Source organism: Ursus arctos, unplaced genomic scaffold, assembly GCF_023065955.2.
Source record: "Ursus arctos isolate Adak ecotype North America unplaced genomic scaffold, UrsArc2.0 scaffold_65, whole genome shotgun sequence".
Taxonomy (NCBI): Eukaryota; Metazoa; Chordata; class Mammalia; order Carnivora; family Ursidae; genus Ursus; species Ursus arctos.
The window spans coordinates 33,479-52,738 of record NW_026623084.1 but is presented as its reverse complement, the minus strand read 5'-3'; the positions used below and the strand labels follow the sequence as shown (position 1 = coordinate 52,738).

The 19,260-nt window shown below is 40.0% G+C and overlaps 1 protein-coding gene across 6 annotated transcripts in view; it reads left to right on the top strand.

Moving 5' to 3' along the window:
• Positions 1-19,260, top strand: part of LOC113245046 (ATPase MORC2) — a 39,648-nt gene that overhangs the window by 2,666 nt on the left and 17,722 nt on the right. For 5 of the 6 annotated variants that reach the window (XM_057308201.1, XM_057308203.1, XM_057308204.1 and 2 more), the window contains exons 2-6: positions 5,525-5,578; positions 7,412-7,446; positions 13,292-13,360; positions 13,878-13,968; positions 17,418-17,526. In XM_057308201.1, the coding sequence (XP_057164184.1) occupies positions 5,525-5,578; positions 7,412-7,446; positions 13,292-13,360; positions 13,878-13,968; positions 17,418-17,526 (358 nt within the window). The remainder of the gene's footprint in view (positions 1-5,524; positions 5,579-7,411; positions 7,447-13,291; positions 13,361-13,877; positions 13,969-17,417; positions 17,527-19,260) is intronic. The other variant, XM_057308202.1, reaches the window with a different exon arrangement.

Sequence of the window (19,260 nt, the reverse complement as noted above, 5' to 3'; positions counted from 1 at the left end):
ATACAGACTTCAGTCATCTAGTAATAGTAAAATAATTTTTAGCTTCTTATGGAAAAGGACAATATGTTATTTGTGATGAGAGCCTGTAATTTTTTGTTTACGCTTTCCAATCAAGGAAATAAAGATTTTCTGAGTAGTGAAGTGAATTGCCAAATGGTGATAGCCTGGTTTTATTTTTTGTTCAGGAAGCTTATTATTGAACTAGAACATTTTAGAGTAGGTACTGTAGAGGCCATTTAAGTGAAGTCTCATGCTATGGATGATGAATCTGAAACCCATGTAGATAAGATTGCAGATCAGCCTTGCTTAGCTAGTTGATAACATAGTCTTGGGCAAAATCTTTAGTATTCTTTTTAATATTTGAACTGCCATGTTTAAGAACAAGCATTTGAAGGCCACTTAGATGTTCACAGGTGATTGTGTTTGAGAAATGGTTACTTCATTTCTGAATTGTGGAATGAGAGGCCAAACTTGGAATGACAGACAATACGATAACCTTGGAAGACCATGAATGGGACTTTCGAAACTGGGTGGGTTGTTCCAGCTTACCCCAAAGACTTTATTTGATAATAAAACAATAGTTACAACAGTTAATTGCTTCTTGCCACTTTTAAACATGTGTAAAGTAATCTTTATAGTAACCTTGCTGGGTTAGGATTATTCCTATTTTGCAGTTGAGGAAACAGGCTCAGATTGAGTAACATGCCAAAAGTTGCACGTCTGCTAAGTGGCAAATTTAAGGCATCAAGAATTAAGGCAATAAGATTTATCTGGCCATAGTGTCTTTAACCATTAGGCAGTACTAAGTCTAGTCAGTTTTACCTTTAAGGGTTGTTTTGCTTCTAAAGCAAAGGGTTTACTTCCTACTTGGAAAGTGTTCAGTTTATCTCAAAAACCTTTAATTTGAGGTTCTGGAATATTATTTCTTTTGCTATCTTATTAACACTTGAGCAGAACTAAGGTAAAGAATCAAGCTCTAGTTAAGTCACTTGTTTAAAGGCAAATAGAATTTTCTGTGAAATTTGACTTACCCATATTGAATTGGAACCACCTGCTTGCATGAACATTTGAGGGTTGGCTGTACCATTTTGGAAGCTTTAGATTCTCTAATCTGGATCACACCTTTGAAATTGTGTACTTTTGGATGTATCCAATCCTGCCAGAAGAAAATATCAACCCTAGAATACCATGATAAGTTAGTTTATAAGCAATTTCAAGATTTATCATGGTGACATAACTGGAAATTCATTTCTAGAGGAAACGAGGTTTTAAATTTTCATCAGGTGTGACTTGTTTCTCCTAGTGATGGTGGATGGATCTTCTCTGTGTTAAGTGTTGCAGTGTCACCTTTAGAAATGGGAAGATTTGTCTTATAGTACCTTCTCCTTTGTTCTAATTTTTAAAACATAAGACCATAATAGGGTGTCTGACATCTACAATATTGCCATATTGTGAATCATGAAAGGTATGGCCCTTTGCTTACCTCCCATGTAGTTTGGACTTGCAGGCTGAACCCGGGCAGGCTAGAAGAATAGAAATCAGTGTGGTGCAAGTGGAAGGAGCATGCATGGGCTTGGGAACTAGCTAAGCTTGGATTTGCCTGCTTCCTGGCCGAGTCTTTGGGCAGGTTGATTTCCCTGATCTTCAGTTTCTTCATGTATGAAAGGGGGCTAATTTGACACTGTGAGGATTATGTAAAATGTTTATAAAGTAATTAGCTCATGCATGGTACACAGTAAACATTGAATAGATGGTGATTATTGTTTATTCAGTGTATAATAATTTATATAAACCAGAAGTCCGTCAGTGTAGCAGCTTCCTCTTCGGTGGTAGTCATTAGGCAGATATATTCTTAATAAATTCTGAAGCATTTGTTGGAGACAGTAAACATCTGTCTTGAGGGTTTTTTTTTTTTGTTTTCAAATGATGTTTAGGATAACTGTTGATGGTTGTTTTGGTTACATCAGCATTAAGATTTAAAGCAGGCCTGGGAAATTCTTACGATAAAGTGGAAGTTCTAGGCTACTTTCTTTTAATACAGGGATTGCTAGTATGAAATAAGTTATGGTTATTAAATAAAAGTGGTTTTATGCTGTTACTGCTCTTTAGTGGTGGGTTTTGTGACTACTAGTAGTCACGTGACTACTAGTAGTTCATGAGCAATCTAGGTGCTAGATTCCAGATACAGTGGTGGTAGTGATGTTCCTTTTTTATAAGATGCATGTCTTACATCACTGCAGTACTGCTAAGTGGTCCTGCTCTCTGTCAATTCCTGTTGGCACATTTAATAAATTATCTTGGCAATATGAAAATTTTGGTTTGTTTTATCTATATATGTAGTGAATATAGAGGAACCCCTTACCTCTAGAGACTTAATATTTTGGGGGACTTAGTTGAAATGTGGGTTCACACTCTAAATATACTAAAGCCATTTGAATGTAAAATGGTTGCTCTAGTTACTCAGCTTTATTTTCTAGCAATTAAGGCAATTAACTGTTGTCAACATCTCCAAGAACACAGCAGAAGCTATCACTGTATGATGGACTCGTGGGTAATCTATTGGTTTAAATTCAGGTTGAATATAAATAGGGACACCATTTTCCTTACATAATGAGTAGATTTACCCGTGAATTTGTCAGTGGAAATGCTGAGCTGCAGAACTATTTTGATCATGGCACAAATGGTAAAAAAGCCAATTGAAAGTGAGAATTTGCTAAAAATCCTTGTCTTTTTCCAGATAATTGACTGTTCTTGGATAACATGGAAAGAATCTTTACATCTGTGGAAATAATTTTCTTTGATATTTATTCAAATACCTGTTTCAAATGCTAGCAAGCAATGAATGTGTCTCTGTGAATATTATTTGGAAAAGGGGAGAAATTATGTTGGTATGTTTTTGGTTCTTAACGATTTTAAGAAATATTTAGAACTCTGGCTTTAGAGTTTGTTAGTAGGACCCATAATCAGTTGAAGGTATAGAGAAGATGATGAGTGTTGTCTTTGACCTTCCCAACGGTTGTCACAAAAGACCCCTTTTGTGTCACTACATATCACAAAAGTATCCCTTAGCTACATTTTAAAGATACCTGTTAACTTACCTGAAATATGTATGTGTGGAACAGCATTGATACTCTGTGGAACAGTGAAGGCCATTTAGAATGTTTTCTTTAATTTCTGAATTTACAAGGCACATTTCTAAACATTGTGTAGAAAGCAGTGAAAACTTAGCCAGAGATAACTTTGTACTTGCCCTTTTGAGATCTTACTGAATTCTGAATGTCTCATTTTCATGTGAAGCAGTCAGAAATATGTATTGCTGAGAAGCGGTTGCCATTTGTTTTTTATTTCTTTGCCCTGATCTCAAAGGGTATCAGAGTTAGTTTTCAAGATTATTAATATTCACTATTCTCACTACCAAAGGCCAGTACTTCATTCTTAAACATATTTATTCCAAAGATTCTGCATACAAGTTGTCCCATTCTTATTATGGTTGTATTCTTTTGTTGTTACAGGAGCTATATTTGTGAGTTTCCTTGACTATAGTTAAAGTACAGGTTCTCATTAAAATGAGAACTTTTACAGTAGAATTTATTATTTTATATTTTTATATAACTATGCTCAAAATTAAAAACATTTAGAGTATAGAAAACTAACTCACTTTGTAGGTTTCTAAGCCATTTCTAAGTCAGACAGGAAAATGATTGAAAGCTTGAGAGCAAATGGTAGATTTAATTTATATTACCTTTAGCAAATCACCTTAATTTTTTAACATTTCTCCCTATTTTTTTAGCGTAGTAATCTACAGAATACTTTGTTTCTTCAATTGATAATTTGGAGAATTTAAGGTGATTATTGAGACTTAAATTTTTTAATTAAAGATATATTTTCTGTAGGTTTTTCTTTTAGAAATTGTTTTTCTTTTCATGTAAAATAGTTAAGGATTGGATTTTGGTCAGAAGAATTTGAGCTCTATTTTCTATGTGAATTGGAGATAAATTTATACTTTTTAGTAAGATATTTATTGGTACCACCTTTGGATTAACAGCAGATATATTCACTGATCTCATGGGAAAAAGTTCTTCCTAAAATTCCAAGAACTGCTTTTTTCTCTTTTTTTTAATAACTAGTAGTTTTAATTTAAAATTTACTATTGTAAAAATTTGTAGGTTTACTTGAGGGAAAACCAGGGTTCCTGGACAGTTCAGTTTTGGGTGTTTATTTTATAAGCAAATATTTTACAATTTGTTTTTTGTTTTACATGATAATAGTAAGTGATCAGAGATCCCAAACATCAGTTGTATAATTTTGGTATATTTTATTCTAAGTGTTCAGAAATTTTCACTTTGTCTATTGGCTGAAATGGTATACAAAAAAAATCAGCTGGAATAATTTATTTTTGAAAAATTGATGATGGTAATGTATTATTTAGGTTAAAGATTTTATTTTTTTATCAAAAGTCAAGGTTTCTAGGTGGACACATCCTAACTTTTATATCTAAAGAGGACTTTTATGGGGGCACCTGGGTGGCACAGTCATTAAGCGTCTGCCTTCGGCTCAGGTCGTGATCCCTGCGTTCTGGGATCGAGCCCCACATCAGGCTGGTGCACTGGGAGCCTGCTTCTTCCTCTCCCACTCTCCCTGCTTGTGTTCCCTCTCTCGCTGGCTGTCTGTCTCTGTCAAATAAATAAATAAAATCTTTTTTTTTTTAAAAAAAGGACTTTTATGGGAAATAGCACAAATTAAAGAGAATGTAAATGGAGAAAGAATTTAAGGATTCATCTTGTGCATAAATATCATATTTATTGAGGTCTAAATAATATGGTAACTGTGTATTTACCTAACCCAACTTTGAGCAGCCTCCTAGAAGAGAGATGATCTTGTTAAAGGGACCCTAGGAAGAACACACCAAGCTGTCCTAAGAGGAATTGTACAAGAGGGTCTTCAATCCCTTTCTTTAATGTGGAGAAAGTTGTTTTTAGCTAGAATTGAAATGTCAGGGAATAGATTATTCTCTCCTTTCTCCTCACTTCCATATGTAATATTTTGTGTACAAACTGCACAGAAACGAATGGGTTTTCTTCTTTCAACAATGGATAATATGCAAGTATTGGTAAAGCAAAATGTTAGCAAGTTGTCCATTGAGCATGCTTAGAGATATGCAGAAACTGATAGGTGGTTAAGGCAATGAAAAATAAAACAGACATTTTTTCTAGGCAGAACATGAGTAGTGAAAAAACTTTTAAATCTGTAGTATACATAGGAATCTTAATGCTTCACAGTGGGTTTCTTAACATAGTAAGAACATGAGTAGATAGCAGAACTTGATTAACATTTGAGGGGGCTTAGCAGGCTCTTAAAGGCTCTAATTGTGGGGAAGTTTAAATTTCAGTAGTATAAATTGACAGGAAAAATGGCAATTTTAGATTTTTTTTCCTAAAAACTAACATTTTATAACCTTGACTTACTAGGTGTCATAGTTAAATTCTGTAATTCTTCAGCTGATTCTTAGTATTTATCATTTCAGAACTACTCATGAATTCTTGTTTGGTGCTCTTGCTGAACTGGTTGATAATGCAAGGTATGTAGTCTTTAGGCATACAGCCTGTGCTTGAAAACTTTTTGGGTCGTTGTGACCTTTGCTTCTGAAAACGTGGGAGGAAGACAATTCTGTAAGCAGCTGTAATTCACTCCTAAGAGGTCTCTTACCCCAAAAGTATTTTTAATAGCATGTTAGTTGATACTTCTGGTTTACTTGATTGACTTTAATTCATCCATTGCTTTCCCTAAAAATAATGAACTTATGACCTTCAAAGTTATCTTCCCTTCTGTATTAGAGAAAGATAATTGTAGTGAAATGCAGGGAATTAAGATAAAAACTTACGAATCAAGTTAATGGGACAGACAAGATCTGATTTAATTTGTGCTCTCAGAACAGTACACCACGGAAAGTCTTTAAAATTATGCCAGAGTTATGTGTGTTCTCAAAATGTATATTTTAATGTCAGATGACTCCAGTTGATCAAGGTGTCTTCTATTGTTAGCAGCTGTGCTTGGAAGAAATTCTTTAACACTGTGTTGTACTGAGCTCTTAGTGATGGATATATAAATGTTACTGTGCAAGACTGGAAAGAAGTTTGGGTTGGCTCAAAAATAAATAGTAATATCCAAATCAAGATTCTGTTAATAATTATGAAAATATTATCTCAGTTTGTTTCTGAATGCAAACATGAAATTCAGACACATTGCTTATTGACCAAGTGTTGATTAATGAAGGAAGAGGGTAAGAGTTGAGACAGGTACTTTTTTTTGGTAGAGGTGCTTTCTAAGCCGATCCCCAGTTAACGAACTTATTGATAATTTTTTGTTTGTATCTATATCTATACTATAATCCTGTACCGTTATTACTTTTATTGTTATTCACTGGACTGTTTATGGAAGTGTGTTTGTTAACAAACTGTTTAATCAAAAAACTCCCATTTTGTTTAAATCCTGGTTGACTCATAATTTTAGTATTCAATTTAAAAATGCTATAGCTTAATGGAACTGTGTTTGAATGTGCCTCTTGTTAGCTTAGTGAGACCCTGGTGTGCTGTGGCAGACTGCCTTTTTGTATATCATATGGTGAACTGGAGATTCTTGGGAGTCATACACATATATTGCCTGTCTTTCTCATATTTGAAACTGCTTTTATGTTTTTGGGAATAGGTACATGTAGAACTGTATGGATTTGAGTGGGGTTTTTGCATTTAAAATGTATGAAACTCTCTGTGCCTCATTTACCTTGCCTGCAGTTGGCAGAATTGGACTGATTAGTTTCAAGCCTTTATTGATGACTGAACTTGTATTTCAGCTTGTGGTTGGAGTCTAATGGAGTGCCCCAACTTCCTTTCTAGGTTAGGGAGGATAAGATTACAGGCTTGTCAATTAGTCCGCTGACTGTAATGTATATACTGTGAGACCTGATTTTTCATAGGCTTTGTGGCAGATGATGTTTTTCCTCTGGTATCTTGTACAAAAGAAAAACGGACAAGTTACTGGAACATTTTTTATGATTGCTATCAAATTAGTGAGGGAAACATAGTTGTGAGTAATTTTTTAGTGTGTAGAGGGGAATGTTCTTTCATCCTCTAGATGTTTTTACTGTGAAATCTGTATTAAAAAGATGTATCCAGGCCCTATGTGTCATGTGGTTATTTTAAATAATTTAGAGCTTCAGAACTGTTTCACAGACACATAAGGAAAATAGTGTTGCCAAGTATGAAAGTCTACTTTAATGGATACAGAATTTCTGTGTGACTTCCTAAAAATAGACTCAAAATAGTATGCATCCCACTTAAAATACTATGTATTTTGATGGTTGATATTTCATATTTTCATTTGAATCTTGGTTTCTTCTCTTTTAATTTTGCAGAGATGCTGATGCCACCAGAATAGATATTTACGCAGGTAAGTCAGATGTCAGTTCTTTCTTCTCATGTTCAGTTCCTTTGAATGCATTTATTGCTATGCCTGAGAAGAAATGCCTAAGAACCTGGGGAGATGGCATGATTACTCTAGGTCATAGGGTAGAAATAGGGCAGCTCTGGTCAGGCATGTAATAGAAACCAAGAATATTGGTGTAAAGAAACTAACATGTGGTTCCTAGATTATAGATCTATTTATTTATTAAAGATTTTATTTATTTACTTAGAGAGTGCGCGCGTGCACAGGTGGGGTGGAGAGGGAGAAGTAGGTTCCCCGCTGAGTAGGGAGCCTGACTCGGTGCTCCATCCCAGGACCCTGGGATCATGACCTGAGCCTAAGACAGATGTTTAACCTACTGAGCCACCCAGACGGCCCTATAGATCTATTTAGATAGCCACTGAGAGATTTATGGGATGATGGAGTAGAGTAGTGGGAAGTGAAGTGACCAAGTACTGGTGATTTTGCTGGTTGGATTACTGATTGGTTGATTTTACTGGTAACTAGAGCCAAAGGGAGATGTTGTTGGAGGCCAGTTTCTCTCTGCAACCTCAGTGAGGACTTGGAGAGTTGCTGGTGTCAGCTGCATAAAATAATTGGGTTAACTGGGTTGGCACTGGGGTTTGCTGAGGAGATGTTCTCAGGCAGAGTGTCAGGTAGGAAGGAGAGCTGCTTTGCTGGAAATTTAAAGATTTTTTTTAAAGATTCTATTTATTTGAGAGAGAGAGTGAGAGAGAACGAGTGCATGAGTAGGGGGAGAGGCAGAGAGAGAGGGACAAACAGACTCTCCAGTGAGCAGGGAGCTGGACCCGGGGCTTGATCCCAAGACCCTGAGATCATGATGCGAGCTGAGGTCAGATGGTAAGCCAACTGAACAACCTAGGCATCCCAGAATTGAAAGATATTAACGGGGTCTCCTGTTTGGCTTATTTAATTGGCTCTGCTGTTGGGTAGTGAGATTCTCTCTTTTTTTCTGGAGTGGGTGCAATAGTGGAAGAATTCTTAGTCACTACCATTGGCTTTTTAAAAATTTTAAATTATTTTTAGTTTGTTTTCTGCCTGTTCAGTGTTTGTACCAACATGTTTTTGGTCATTTGAATGCTAGAAATTTGGAAGCAAAATAGAGGAAGATGGCTTTTAAATCCAATTTGGCTAGCATAATATATGTCTCTGACAAACTTTTCTGAAGTCTTGAATAACATTGACTAGCTTCTGAGAAGACTGAAGTGTTTTTGTGGGAATATACAGTTACCAAATAACCCATCTTTGTGGACTCATTTCATAAATGGGAATAAGCAAACAAGTAAGAGGTAATTTTTAGAACCTCCAGTGTTATATCATTTTATGAAGAATCTCCCCAGATATGATGAATTTCTCATGCCTGATATACTTTGGAGCAAAGAAAATAATTCAGAACAGCTAAAAGTCAGCTGTACTGCTTAAATTCTGAAAGCCTTCTGCTCAAAAGGCTATGCCAAAGTGGTAAAAATAAGACTTTTAATTTTAGAAGAAAGGAACAGGAACAGGAAAGAAAGGAACAAAGTAAATATCAGGTGTTAGGGATACATCTCAGAGGCATAGCAGAAGAGTGTTAGAAGATGGTTACTTAAACCCTAAGGCCAAATGGAGGCATCATTCCCAAGTCACAGTGTGTATCTTACATCTCAAGTGTACTTTAATGAGGAGCATTACAGCTACCTCTGAAAGTAATGTTGTTTTAATCACTGCACAGATGGTAAAGCAGAGAATGGGTCTCTACTCCAAGTGACGTTGAAAGGACAGATCATCATAGCTGAGTCTATTTGAAAGAAGCATTTTAAACACAGATCATCCCTGCCCCCTCCTACCACCTTTGGTGGGTGAATTTCACTAAGAAAATTTAATCCTTTACACTCAGAATACAACTGAACGATTGGATTTCAATTTAAATGAAAGGCCCACTGTGCATTTAGTCTTTGCTCAGTGTTCTTACTCCTGTTGTGCTTTGGGAAGAGTCCAGGGAGGATGTGATGGGGCCTTTCTAAGTACTCATTAGAGAATTTAAGTCTTTAATTGGAGAGACAGCACTCTGCAGATGATTAGAGAACAATAATGTGATCTTGAGCGAGCTGTCAAGGCAGTTAAGGAATAAATGGTGTGATAGAAGTACTAAGCACTACAGCATTTTAGGAAAAGGCTTGATTTACTCCAAATATCTCAAGATTGGGAATCTTGGCTGAGATGTCCTTAACTTTCACACTTTTCTACCTCAGAGCCTTATTAACATATTCAACAGGAGGAATAAAAGCAACCCCATTTTATGAGTACAATGATAGAATTAGTAATACCCTAGTATTGACTTACTGTCAGTACACAGGGGAAAGTATTTTCGTCTTCCATTCTGAGACTAGATTGATACTGAACTTGGAAATCCCCTTAAACATCAGATTTAGTTTGAATTCAGTAAAAAGTCACATTTTAAAAGAAGGGTGACAAAGGAACCAGACTCTTAAAGTGCAGAGGTGTTCATTTACCCAAAGGATTCCTATTAGACGGGGCCAGACCATAATGTGCCTGTCAGAAGTAGACTCGGTATTTTTACCGACTTTTTGACTTCCTTGGATAGGCAATGCCACTCCTCAAAGAAAGATCCCCTTTGTGATGCTAAACCATGGTTAGCAAGCGGAAAATTAGAGCACAGGTAACTGATATAAATACCGCTCAGATTGCAAAAGAACAATGAAGAACTTGGATGTCATTTTATTACAACTTCTGCTGAGGACAATATTCTTTTCTCATCTCTGACTTTTGACTCATTAGTTCCATTTTACATTTCTTCTCCTGTTTCTTCTTCTTTTCTTCCCAGTGAGAGTTGGATGATAGGAAGTCAGGCTAATTTGGAGAAGACAGACTTGGCCATATTGGGGGGAGCTTAGATGAGCATCTTTCCAAACTCATTCTGATAATCTTAACATAGCTGCTACCAGGATCGGAAGCACAACCGCAAAGAAGGCAGTTTGGCTTTGCCTTCCCTGTGTTATTCCAAGATGTATCATGGGAGTGGGAGCATACAACCCCCAGCTGCTTAGACTTTTCTCTTTCTAGAACTCCACCTTCTTCATCAAAATCCTTTGCTTGGAGGCATCAGATAACACTCAGTTGACTGATCAAAGTAAATATCAGGTGTTAGGAATATGTCTCTAACTGGTATGTTATCAGGTTAGATAGTTTTGAGCAGGGAAACCTTCTGGTTCTTGATTCTCTAGCTCAGTGCTTCTCAGAGAGTGGTCCAGTGATGGACAACATCAGCATCCCCTGGGAGCTTGTTAAAAATGCAAATTCTCAGGTGCCTCCTCAGACCCACACAGACTTTCTGGGGTGGAGCCCAGAATCTGTATTTTTAACAAGCTCTTCAACTGATTCTTATGCACACTACATTTTGCTCTAGCTGTTGCTCTTAGTCTCCTGCTTAAACCCTTCTGCTTAACTGATTTTCTACAGAGAGTAGCACCTGTTGGACTGTAAGCTCCATGAAGGCAGTGATCATATCTGCATTGTTTACTTTTGTCTTCATCACAGAGCCAGGAACAGAGGAAGTGCTCAGTAAATACTCATTGAATAAATGAGTGATCAGGATAAGCATTGTGGCCAGGTGGTGATGCCACATTGCCTATTTACAAAGTTGAAGAAGTGACTGCTGTGTCATCTAGTCTCTCTTGGCCCTGAGGCAGTGTTGCATATGATCACGTGGACTTGGGTACTACTAGCTGCTTACAGGCTGTTGATCCCTATGTGGCCAGGAAGATCCTCTACGGGTGGATCTCTTAACCTTGTAAACCATTTGAAAAATCTTTAAATGAAGTCCTTGAACCAGAAAGGGATCTCAGACCCACTGTTAAGTGATGATTATGTGTCTAACAAACACAAGGGCCTAGAAGTAATTTCCTATATAGTGTTCAAGGAATGCCAGTTGGCTTCAACCAATTTCTGGATTCCAAAAGCAGAATCTTCATGTGTGTTTTATGGCTGAAGTGTACAACAGATGGCTCTTGGCTAGATTTAGAGCACTTTTACCATGCTGTGTATCTGACCTAGTTTGCATCTCCATGTGATACTTTGCTTCCTCCAGAAAGAAACGTTGAAGCCTTTTTGCACTTTTCTTGCACTTGCTCATGCTTACTAGATCTCACTTGGATTCTCCACACTGATAAGAGGCACTGCCATAAGGAGAAATTTTCTTATCTACCAGTAGTACTTACAGGAAGGTTCTTGCTCTTGAACTTTCAAGAAGCACTTGTTGTTAATATTTCAGCAAAGTCAGCTTCCTGAACACTTAATGATACTTGAAAATCTGTGGTTTATAGTACTTTTGAAATAGCGTTTTAAATTACACTCACTAGTCCATATAACCGAAGGTGGTCATGACTCACTTGAATCTTTAGCCCAAGGGGAGGACAAAGAGTATTTTAAACTGAGGTTCCTAAGCTTAGATAGCTGTGTAAAGTTGGTGAACCACAGCTTGCAGGAAACAAAAAAGTACTTGGGAACTGTGCTTCAAAGCAGTCTTGGGCTTGTCCCTGTAGTACCTTAGATAGACTTTCTTCCTTTTAGTAGAAGTGCTCTCCTGGTTCCAAAGCCTGTGCTATTCCTCTTTTGTCAACATAATCCTCATCATTGGTCATAAGCACCATGGAAACTCCTATATCGCCCCCTTCCCTATTTGGGAATCTCTTCTTTAGTATTTGTGACATGGTTAGACCCAGACTACTTTGAGTAACCACCTGTTGCTGCAAAAGACAGCTACTGAAAGAAAAGGTTCTTCCCCCAATGAAATGGCAGCCAGTTTCTTTTGTTCCCCTCCTGTCAACCAGGAAGCCCTGCCATGGCCGTACTGTCAAAGGACTTAATCCTCTTGTCAAAAGACTATTCCTCCTTCCAGTTGAGCAAGTCCAGCTGGGAACCGGGCAGCTCTTACTGCATCTTGTGCTATTTCATTCCTAGGTTAGGGAGCCATTTCAGGGACCCATAGCAAGCAGAGGATGTGGCAATGAATACAGATAGCCCAGAAACTCAAGTTAGCCTGGGGATAGTCATACACAGACTTAGTAATTCCTCTGGATAGTAACTGCCACCACTGTGCCCACAGCATGTCTGTAACTGCCACCACTGTGCCCACAGCATGTCTGGCTTGATCACACTGGAGGCTACCCGAAACTTAACCCACAAAGGAGATGCCCTGTTGAATTTGAGCGGTGTTGATAAGGTACAGTGTGTAGTAGTTGGAGTACTTTAGTGTCTTGGGGTCCATGGCAGAGGGCAGAGGTGGAAGTAATCCAGGTGGAGAGAGGCAGAAGGATGATTGAGGTTTGCATGAAATAAATGCATATTCAGGGGTGCCTGGGTGACTCAGACAGCAGGCTCAGGTCATGACCTCGGAGTCCTGGGATGAACCCTGAGTTGGGCTCCCTGCTTCTGCCCCTCCCCTTTGCTCGTGCACACATATGTTTGTGTTCTCTCTCTCTCAAATAAAATCTTAAAAAAAAAAAAAAAAGGAAATACATACATATTCAGTGGTCCTAGGTGTGGTTAGTCTAGTGGGCCAGGTATTTCCTGCCCTCAAAGATTCTGTTCATCTTTGTCATTAACTAGAAAGCATTGGAGAACCTTTGATAGTAATGCCCACCCTCAAGGGCCCTGACATTTACCTTACACAAGCTAGGGCTATTAGGAGGAGCTAGGTTTGTCCTAACCTTTTTGGGCCAAATGTCACATTGATCCACCTTATGACCTTACCCATGTTGCCACCCTCTGGTAGGTAACCACCCAGTAATGGCAACTGCTTATTTTACAGAAAGGCGAGAGGACCTTCGAGGAGGATTTATGCTTTGCTTTTTGGATGATGGGGCAGGAATGGATCCAAGTAAGTGATAAGATGATTTCTTCTTCTGGGGAGGATGTAACTCTTTTTACTGAATACTCATTGTGTTGTTTTTCTGTTGCTTTACTGTTGTGACTAGAAGATCCACCTGGAGAGAGAGAGGTCTATTGCAACATCTCAGGCTTAATTCCACTAATGGATTTGCCAGGTCTTGTCCTAGCATGGGAGATAGGATCTGAATGGCAACCTGAAGTCAGTCAGATTACCTATCTCTTGACATTGTATTTATCAGCTTGCATGACATCCTGGAGCTGGAACTACAGAGGCCTCCCTCAGCCTTCATACCATGTTCTGGTAACAGAATAAGGTCGTAGTGATGGTGGTACTGACAGGCCAGTCGGGTTGTCTCCATTTGCCTCGTGGTTCTGAATTTCCTCGGAAAGTGGTTTTGGTAGACACACAGCCCTGCTTAGATATAATAAGACTCAGACCTTTGATTTTTGAGGATCCTGGGGAAGAAATGCAAATGCTTCACTTTCTTTTGTGCCTGTCACTTCAGGTGATGCTGCCAGTGTGATCCAGTTTGGGAAGTCAGCCAAGCGAACACCTGAGTCCACCCAGATTGGGCAGTATGGGAATGGGTTAAAATCGTAAGTATACTAGAAGCCTGTCATAGGACTCAATACAGAATCAAGCAATACTCTCCTGCTGTCCAATGAAAACTTTTCTATTCCTTATCCTACCATCAGTGTAACTGGAGCAGAAGAAAAGTCAGAAAGTGGTAGTAGTTTGGGGGCTTATAGCAACTGTTCAGCTAAGTTTTCCTTACAGATTGAAAGAATGAACATCCTAAACCATTTGGGGTGAGAGAAGGAAGCTGTAGGTTTCTCTTGGCAATGTGCTCTGGAACTGCACCTCTTCCGCTGATGAAAATTCTTACTTTTTACCCTATGGTTTGAGGATGCAAGTGGTGGTTTTGCGGGATTAGGATGTATCTGAGATGCTAAAGGAGCTGCCTCATGGCACAGCAGTGTTCCCTGAGCACCTGCCACATGTCATGCTTTGAGCCAGGCACTGAAGATCCAGGGTGAGTAATAGAGATCTGAACCCTCCCTTTCAGAGGACATGGTCTCCTCTTCTGTGTCCTGCTAGACCCTGCAGCAGGGACCTACCTAATGTCTTCAGATCCCTTGGGAACTTCTTTCTCAGCCCTTGGTTCCCACTAGTTTGGTGTTTGGAATGTGTTGTTCTGGTTTTGAGTGAAGCCCCAAGAGAAAGGTTTCTATTTCTGAAATGCTCACTTCCAGCTGTACATACCTTTGGATGGAATAAGATTTAGTGGAATTGGAGTTTGTACAAATGGAATTCTGAGTCATGTTTCCAGTCTTGCTGTGGAAAAGTGTTGTTTTGTTTGAGAGAGGGTGGTGCTTTGGTCAGTCAACAGTATCAGTTGTCCCTCACATGCGGCATGCTTTGGATGTGTGGCGAGGAAAGGCAGTGCTTCCAAAGATATCAGGGACATGGTACCTGAACTTTTTGATTTGTCTTTCAAGGGAGAAACCAAATGGTAAGAACAAGTACTTACCATGTGCCTGGCACTATGCCAGAAACCTTACTGGATGATCTTATTTAATCCTTCTATTCTCATTTTTTTATTTTCATTTTCCCAATGAGGACATTGAGATTTATGGGGATGAAGTGATTTGCCCAGAGGTATAAAAATATTTGCCCAAGTGTAGAGCTGAGATAGGAACCAGGTCCTTTTGACTGCAAAGTTGGAGCTGCTGTACATCTCACTTCAGTCATACAAATTAAAGTTCAAACCTCACCTCAGCCACCTAATTATTTTTCTGAGCCTCAGCTTCCTCTTTTGTAAATTGGGATTATATTACATGCCAAGTAAATTAAGGATTAAATGCTCTCATTGCTTTGAGAGCCTTAGACTAGTTTCTGGATTCTTACTTTATTTCTCCTTTGATCTTTCCATGGCAGGTTCCTGGCCTGATTCACTAGATCTAGAGTAGGTCCTTGGAATCTGTAGGTTCCCCAGGTGATTCTGGTGCTGGTGCCCTAAATCCCCTGTAACTGAGGTCTCTCAGAGTCCGTGCAAAAGAAGTCCTGACTTCCCATCTGGATTATAGGCCAGGCTCCTCCTACCTGGTCTTAGCAGTTTTGTGGCCTCAGGCAAGCTCTCTGAATATATTTTCTTTCTTTCTTTCTTTTTTTTTTTTTTAAGATTTTATTTATTTTATTCGACAGAGATAGAGACAGCCAGCGAGAGAGGGAACACAAGCAGGGGGAGTGGGAGAGGAAGAAGCAGGCTCATAGCGGAGGAGCCTGATGTGGGGCTCGATCCCATAACGCCGGGATCACGCCCTGAGCCGAAGGCAGACGCTTAACCGCTGTGCCACCCAGGCGCCCCTGAATATGTTTTCTAATCTAGCAAATGGGGTTCTATCTCTGACTTTCTTCCTTACAGAGCAAGTCTGAGGAGCAAACAAATGTGACTTTGACAGTGCTTAGAAGACCAGGAAGTTGAGAGTGTTGTCATTAGCATATTTTAGTAGAATGAGTTTTGTAAAGGATGCATTGAGTTGGAGCCATCTAGTGTTGAGAGTGTATTTATTTTGAAACCAATTCAGAAGTTGAAAAAGAGTTTCAGGAGGGAGTGATTTGTGGTGAGAATAGGGCTGAGAAGCAAGGAAGCTAGCAGAGAGGTGGCATTTTGGGGCTTGTTGCTCTTTAGCCTCCAAGGTCAGGATCAAAGAGGGAGGAAAGAAGTACAAAGAGTTTTTGCCAAATTAGGTCAAGAGCAAGCTTTGACAGAAGGCAAGGTAATATGCCTCATTTTGCTATCTGTAAGCTTCAGGGAAGAAGGAGGGCTGTGAAAACTGTCAGAGGAAGGAGCATTGCCAGCATCTTGGTAACTGGAGGAGGAGAAAGAGAACTTGGCAGCCCCCAGGGTGTCTCTGGATAGTGTCCTGGGCGTTTTCCTGAGCATTTGGGGAAATGAGACATGGCATTCATTTGTGTGTTTGGCATGGCAGCCTCGTTTGTATTTGTACGTAGAAGAGAGTAATGAAGCTTCCCACTGCCATCCCCTCCCTGGGGTATTATGAAGACTAATAAGATAATAGCCATAAAGCCCCAGAAGCTGCTCAGAAGAAAGGAGCTGAACAGCCCCATTGTTCAGTGGGCAGTGAACTGTTGGAACTTCTGCCCTGTTCCATGTTGCCCAGAAAGGCCTGTCCTTGCCTGTTCCTCAGATGATTTAATGTGGCCAAACAGAGGAAGGAAGCAGTTGATTCCATTCGGACTTTACCTTGTGGAACCCAGCCTCAAGGCACATTTCCCAGAAACCAGTTGTATCTAAAAGCAGGGACCGCCTATGTCATAATGAGCTTGAGGTGGCAAACCAATTTTGAGACAAGATGGTTGTAGTTACAGGACATGAGCCAATTATAGGCCTTCTTAAAAACTATGATTAAGAATTATGTTGTGTATGGTTAGCCCCTATATTTGGCTGAGCCTTGGGATCATATTGGGTTTTTTTTTGAGGACGTATGAGTGTAGATCATGGGCTGTGCCCTTGATGGTGCTGCCATTTCATGAGTGAATGAGAAGGGAGTTTGTGTCAACAAAGGAAGGACCAGATGGGAACGGAGGTGGTCAGCATGGAAGATGATGTGTTGAAGGTATCGGTTCCTGGAGGGAAATCTGATGGTGGCACAAAGAGTACAGCAGCCCTTGTGTTGCTGAGATGAACCTGATGCATGGGCAGCAGGGTTACTTCTCGTTGTGGCAGCAGGTCAGGAGTTAACTTGGGGCTGACGATCTGTGGTGTATGTGCCCTAGAAGGGTGGTGAGGGAGCCTTTACTGTGGGTAAGTGGGGTCAGGCTGGTTGTGAGGAATGATGAAGGCTGATAGAAGAGCAGGGGGAATGAGGACTGTGGACCTCATCTCAGGGTCCTGCAAGGGAGGGAGGTCTTGAGAGCTCTTTAGAGGCAGTTTCAGTCATGTCCAGAGGGTGAATTTGCTTCTTTTTCAGATGAGTTTTTGAATCCTTGGGAGAATAACCCATTTCTGCTTTCCTTTCAGGGGCTCAATGCGCATTGGGAAGGATTTTATACTCTTCACTAAGAAGGAAGACACCATGACCTGCCTCTTCTTGTCTCGGACTTTTCACGAGGAGGAAGGCATTGATGAAGTAGGTCCTATCCTCATGGTCTGAGTCATCATTTCACATTTCCTGGATCTGCCTAGGTTATTTGTGATACTGGGCTCATTGGGGTTGGAGGATTGCAGCCATGCCCCCGTTATGAGATTAGCTGGTTGGATGAACTGGTTGAGGGGTTAGGCAGACCTCTTAGTGTGAGAGGAGGTAAAAATCTCAAAGCTTTAGAGAACAGTTGTCTTGTTTCTGAGAATGAGGCCATCAAATGGCAGGAACCAAGAGCTGGATTTGCAGCTTCTCTAGACCTGCAGCCTGAATTCAGTCTGGCAGGGTGTCGATGTGAAGAGTTGTTTTATCAAGGGGAGTGTTTTGGCTTCTTGACTGTGGGTGGAGATCACAACCTGCGATAATAATAGGAACTAATAATACGAGCAGTACTGTCTTTCCTATGTGATGGGGATTTTGTGGAATGTGCTATGAATGTATTTTTCTGTTGAAGAAATATGTTGCTTTAATCACCTATATCAGAAGGTACAAGTCAGATACCTATGGGGCCTGGGCAGGTAGTGAAGCAGGTGAGTGTATGCAAAACATCATTGTAAGTTCTTTGCTAAGTGACAGATGACACTTAGCCCTAGCTCATTGCTATGCTGGAAAGAAGTCCTAATGAATCTTGAATATTCGGATTTTAAAACATTTCAATAATTAGTTAACTATGTAAGCTAAACACATGCTCGGTTGATTCTTTGTGGCCTGGTGGTTCAGACATCTATGGAGTTGGTCTGGTGAGATCTGTGCTTCCTCACTAGAGGGGGGGTCAGAGACAGTTTTAGTCTGCGCAGCCTCAGACTGGACTCCTCCTCCTTTCATGTGTGAGAAGTAGTGGCTAGATCTGTAGAAAGGGGGCTGAGAGTGTCTGCAGAGAAATCTCCAGATAGGTGAATTTAATCAGGGTTTCAATCTGATTAATCTGTCTTGGTTAGCTGTGATTAAGTTTGTGCTGACCCTATTTAGATGTGCTTTAAATCACAGCAAATTTGTTCATGGTGGGAATGAAGGCTGTCTTTTTCCACCACCTTCACTTGGCAAGCCAGTGGATTTGTTTGCCTTTTTGGTGCACTGTGTCAGTTCATCCATCATACATGTAGTGAGAGAAGTGCTACAGCTGGAAAGAATAGGCTCCTGGGAGAAGGTAGGGCAGGAGAACTTTTGCCCAGGCTGTGGTTTTCAGGAATGTTTCCTGATGGACCATGGGTAGTGGGAGGACGGTGGTCAAGTCCACGGAAATAGTCTGTTCAAGACCCTGAGGGCTGCTGTGGGAAGGGACATGGCAGAGGGGCTGCCTGAAGAAAGGTAGTGGCCGCTGGAGAGCACGGAGGGCTAGGTCAGGCTTGACTTCAGGGCCTTGGTGAGTATAGGACTTTACTAATACCAGCCTTCAAAGGGAATTTAAGCAAGTATCAGATTCCCTTTTAAAAAGATCAGTTTGGTGGGGCGCCTGGGTGGCTCAGTCAGTTAAGGATCTGACTCTTGAGTTCACCTCAGTTCATGATCTCAGGGTTGTGTGATTGAGCCTCGCATTGGGCTACACCCAGTGCAGAGCCTGCTTTAGATTCTTTCTCTCCCTTTCCCCCTCCCTGCTTGCACTCTCTCTCTCTCTCTCTCTCTCTCTCTCAAAAAAAAAATCAGTTTGGTTATTGTGTGGTGATTGGATTGAAAAGACAGGTGTTGGAGTAGACTCGTTGATATTCCCTAGCTGTGTGTAGC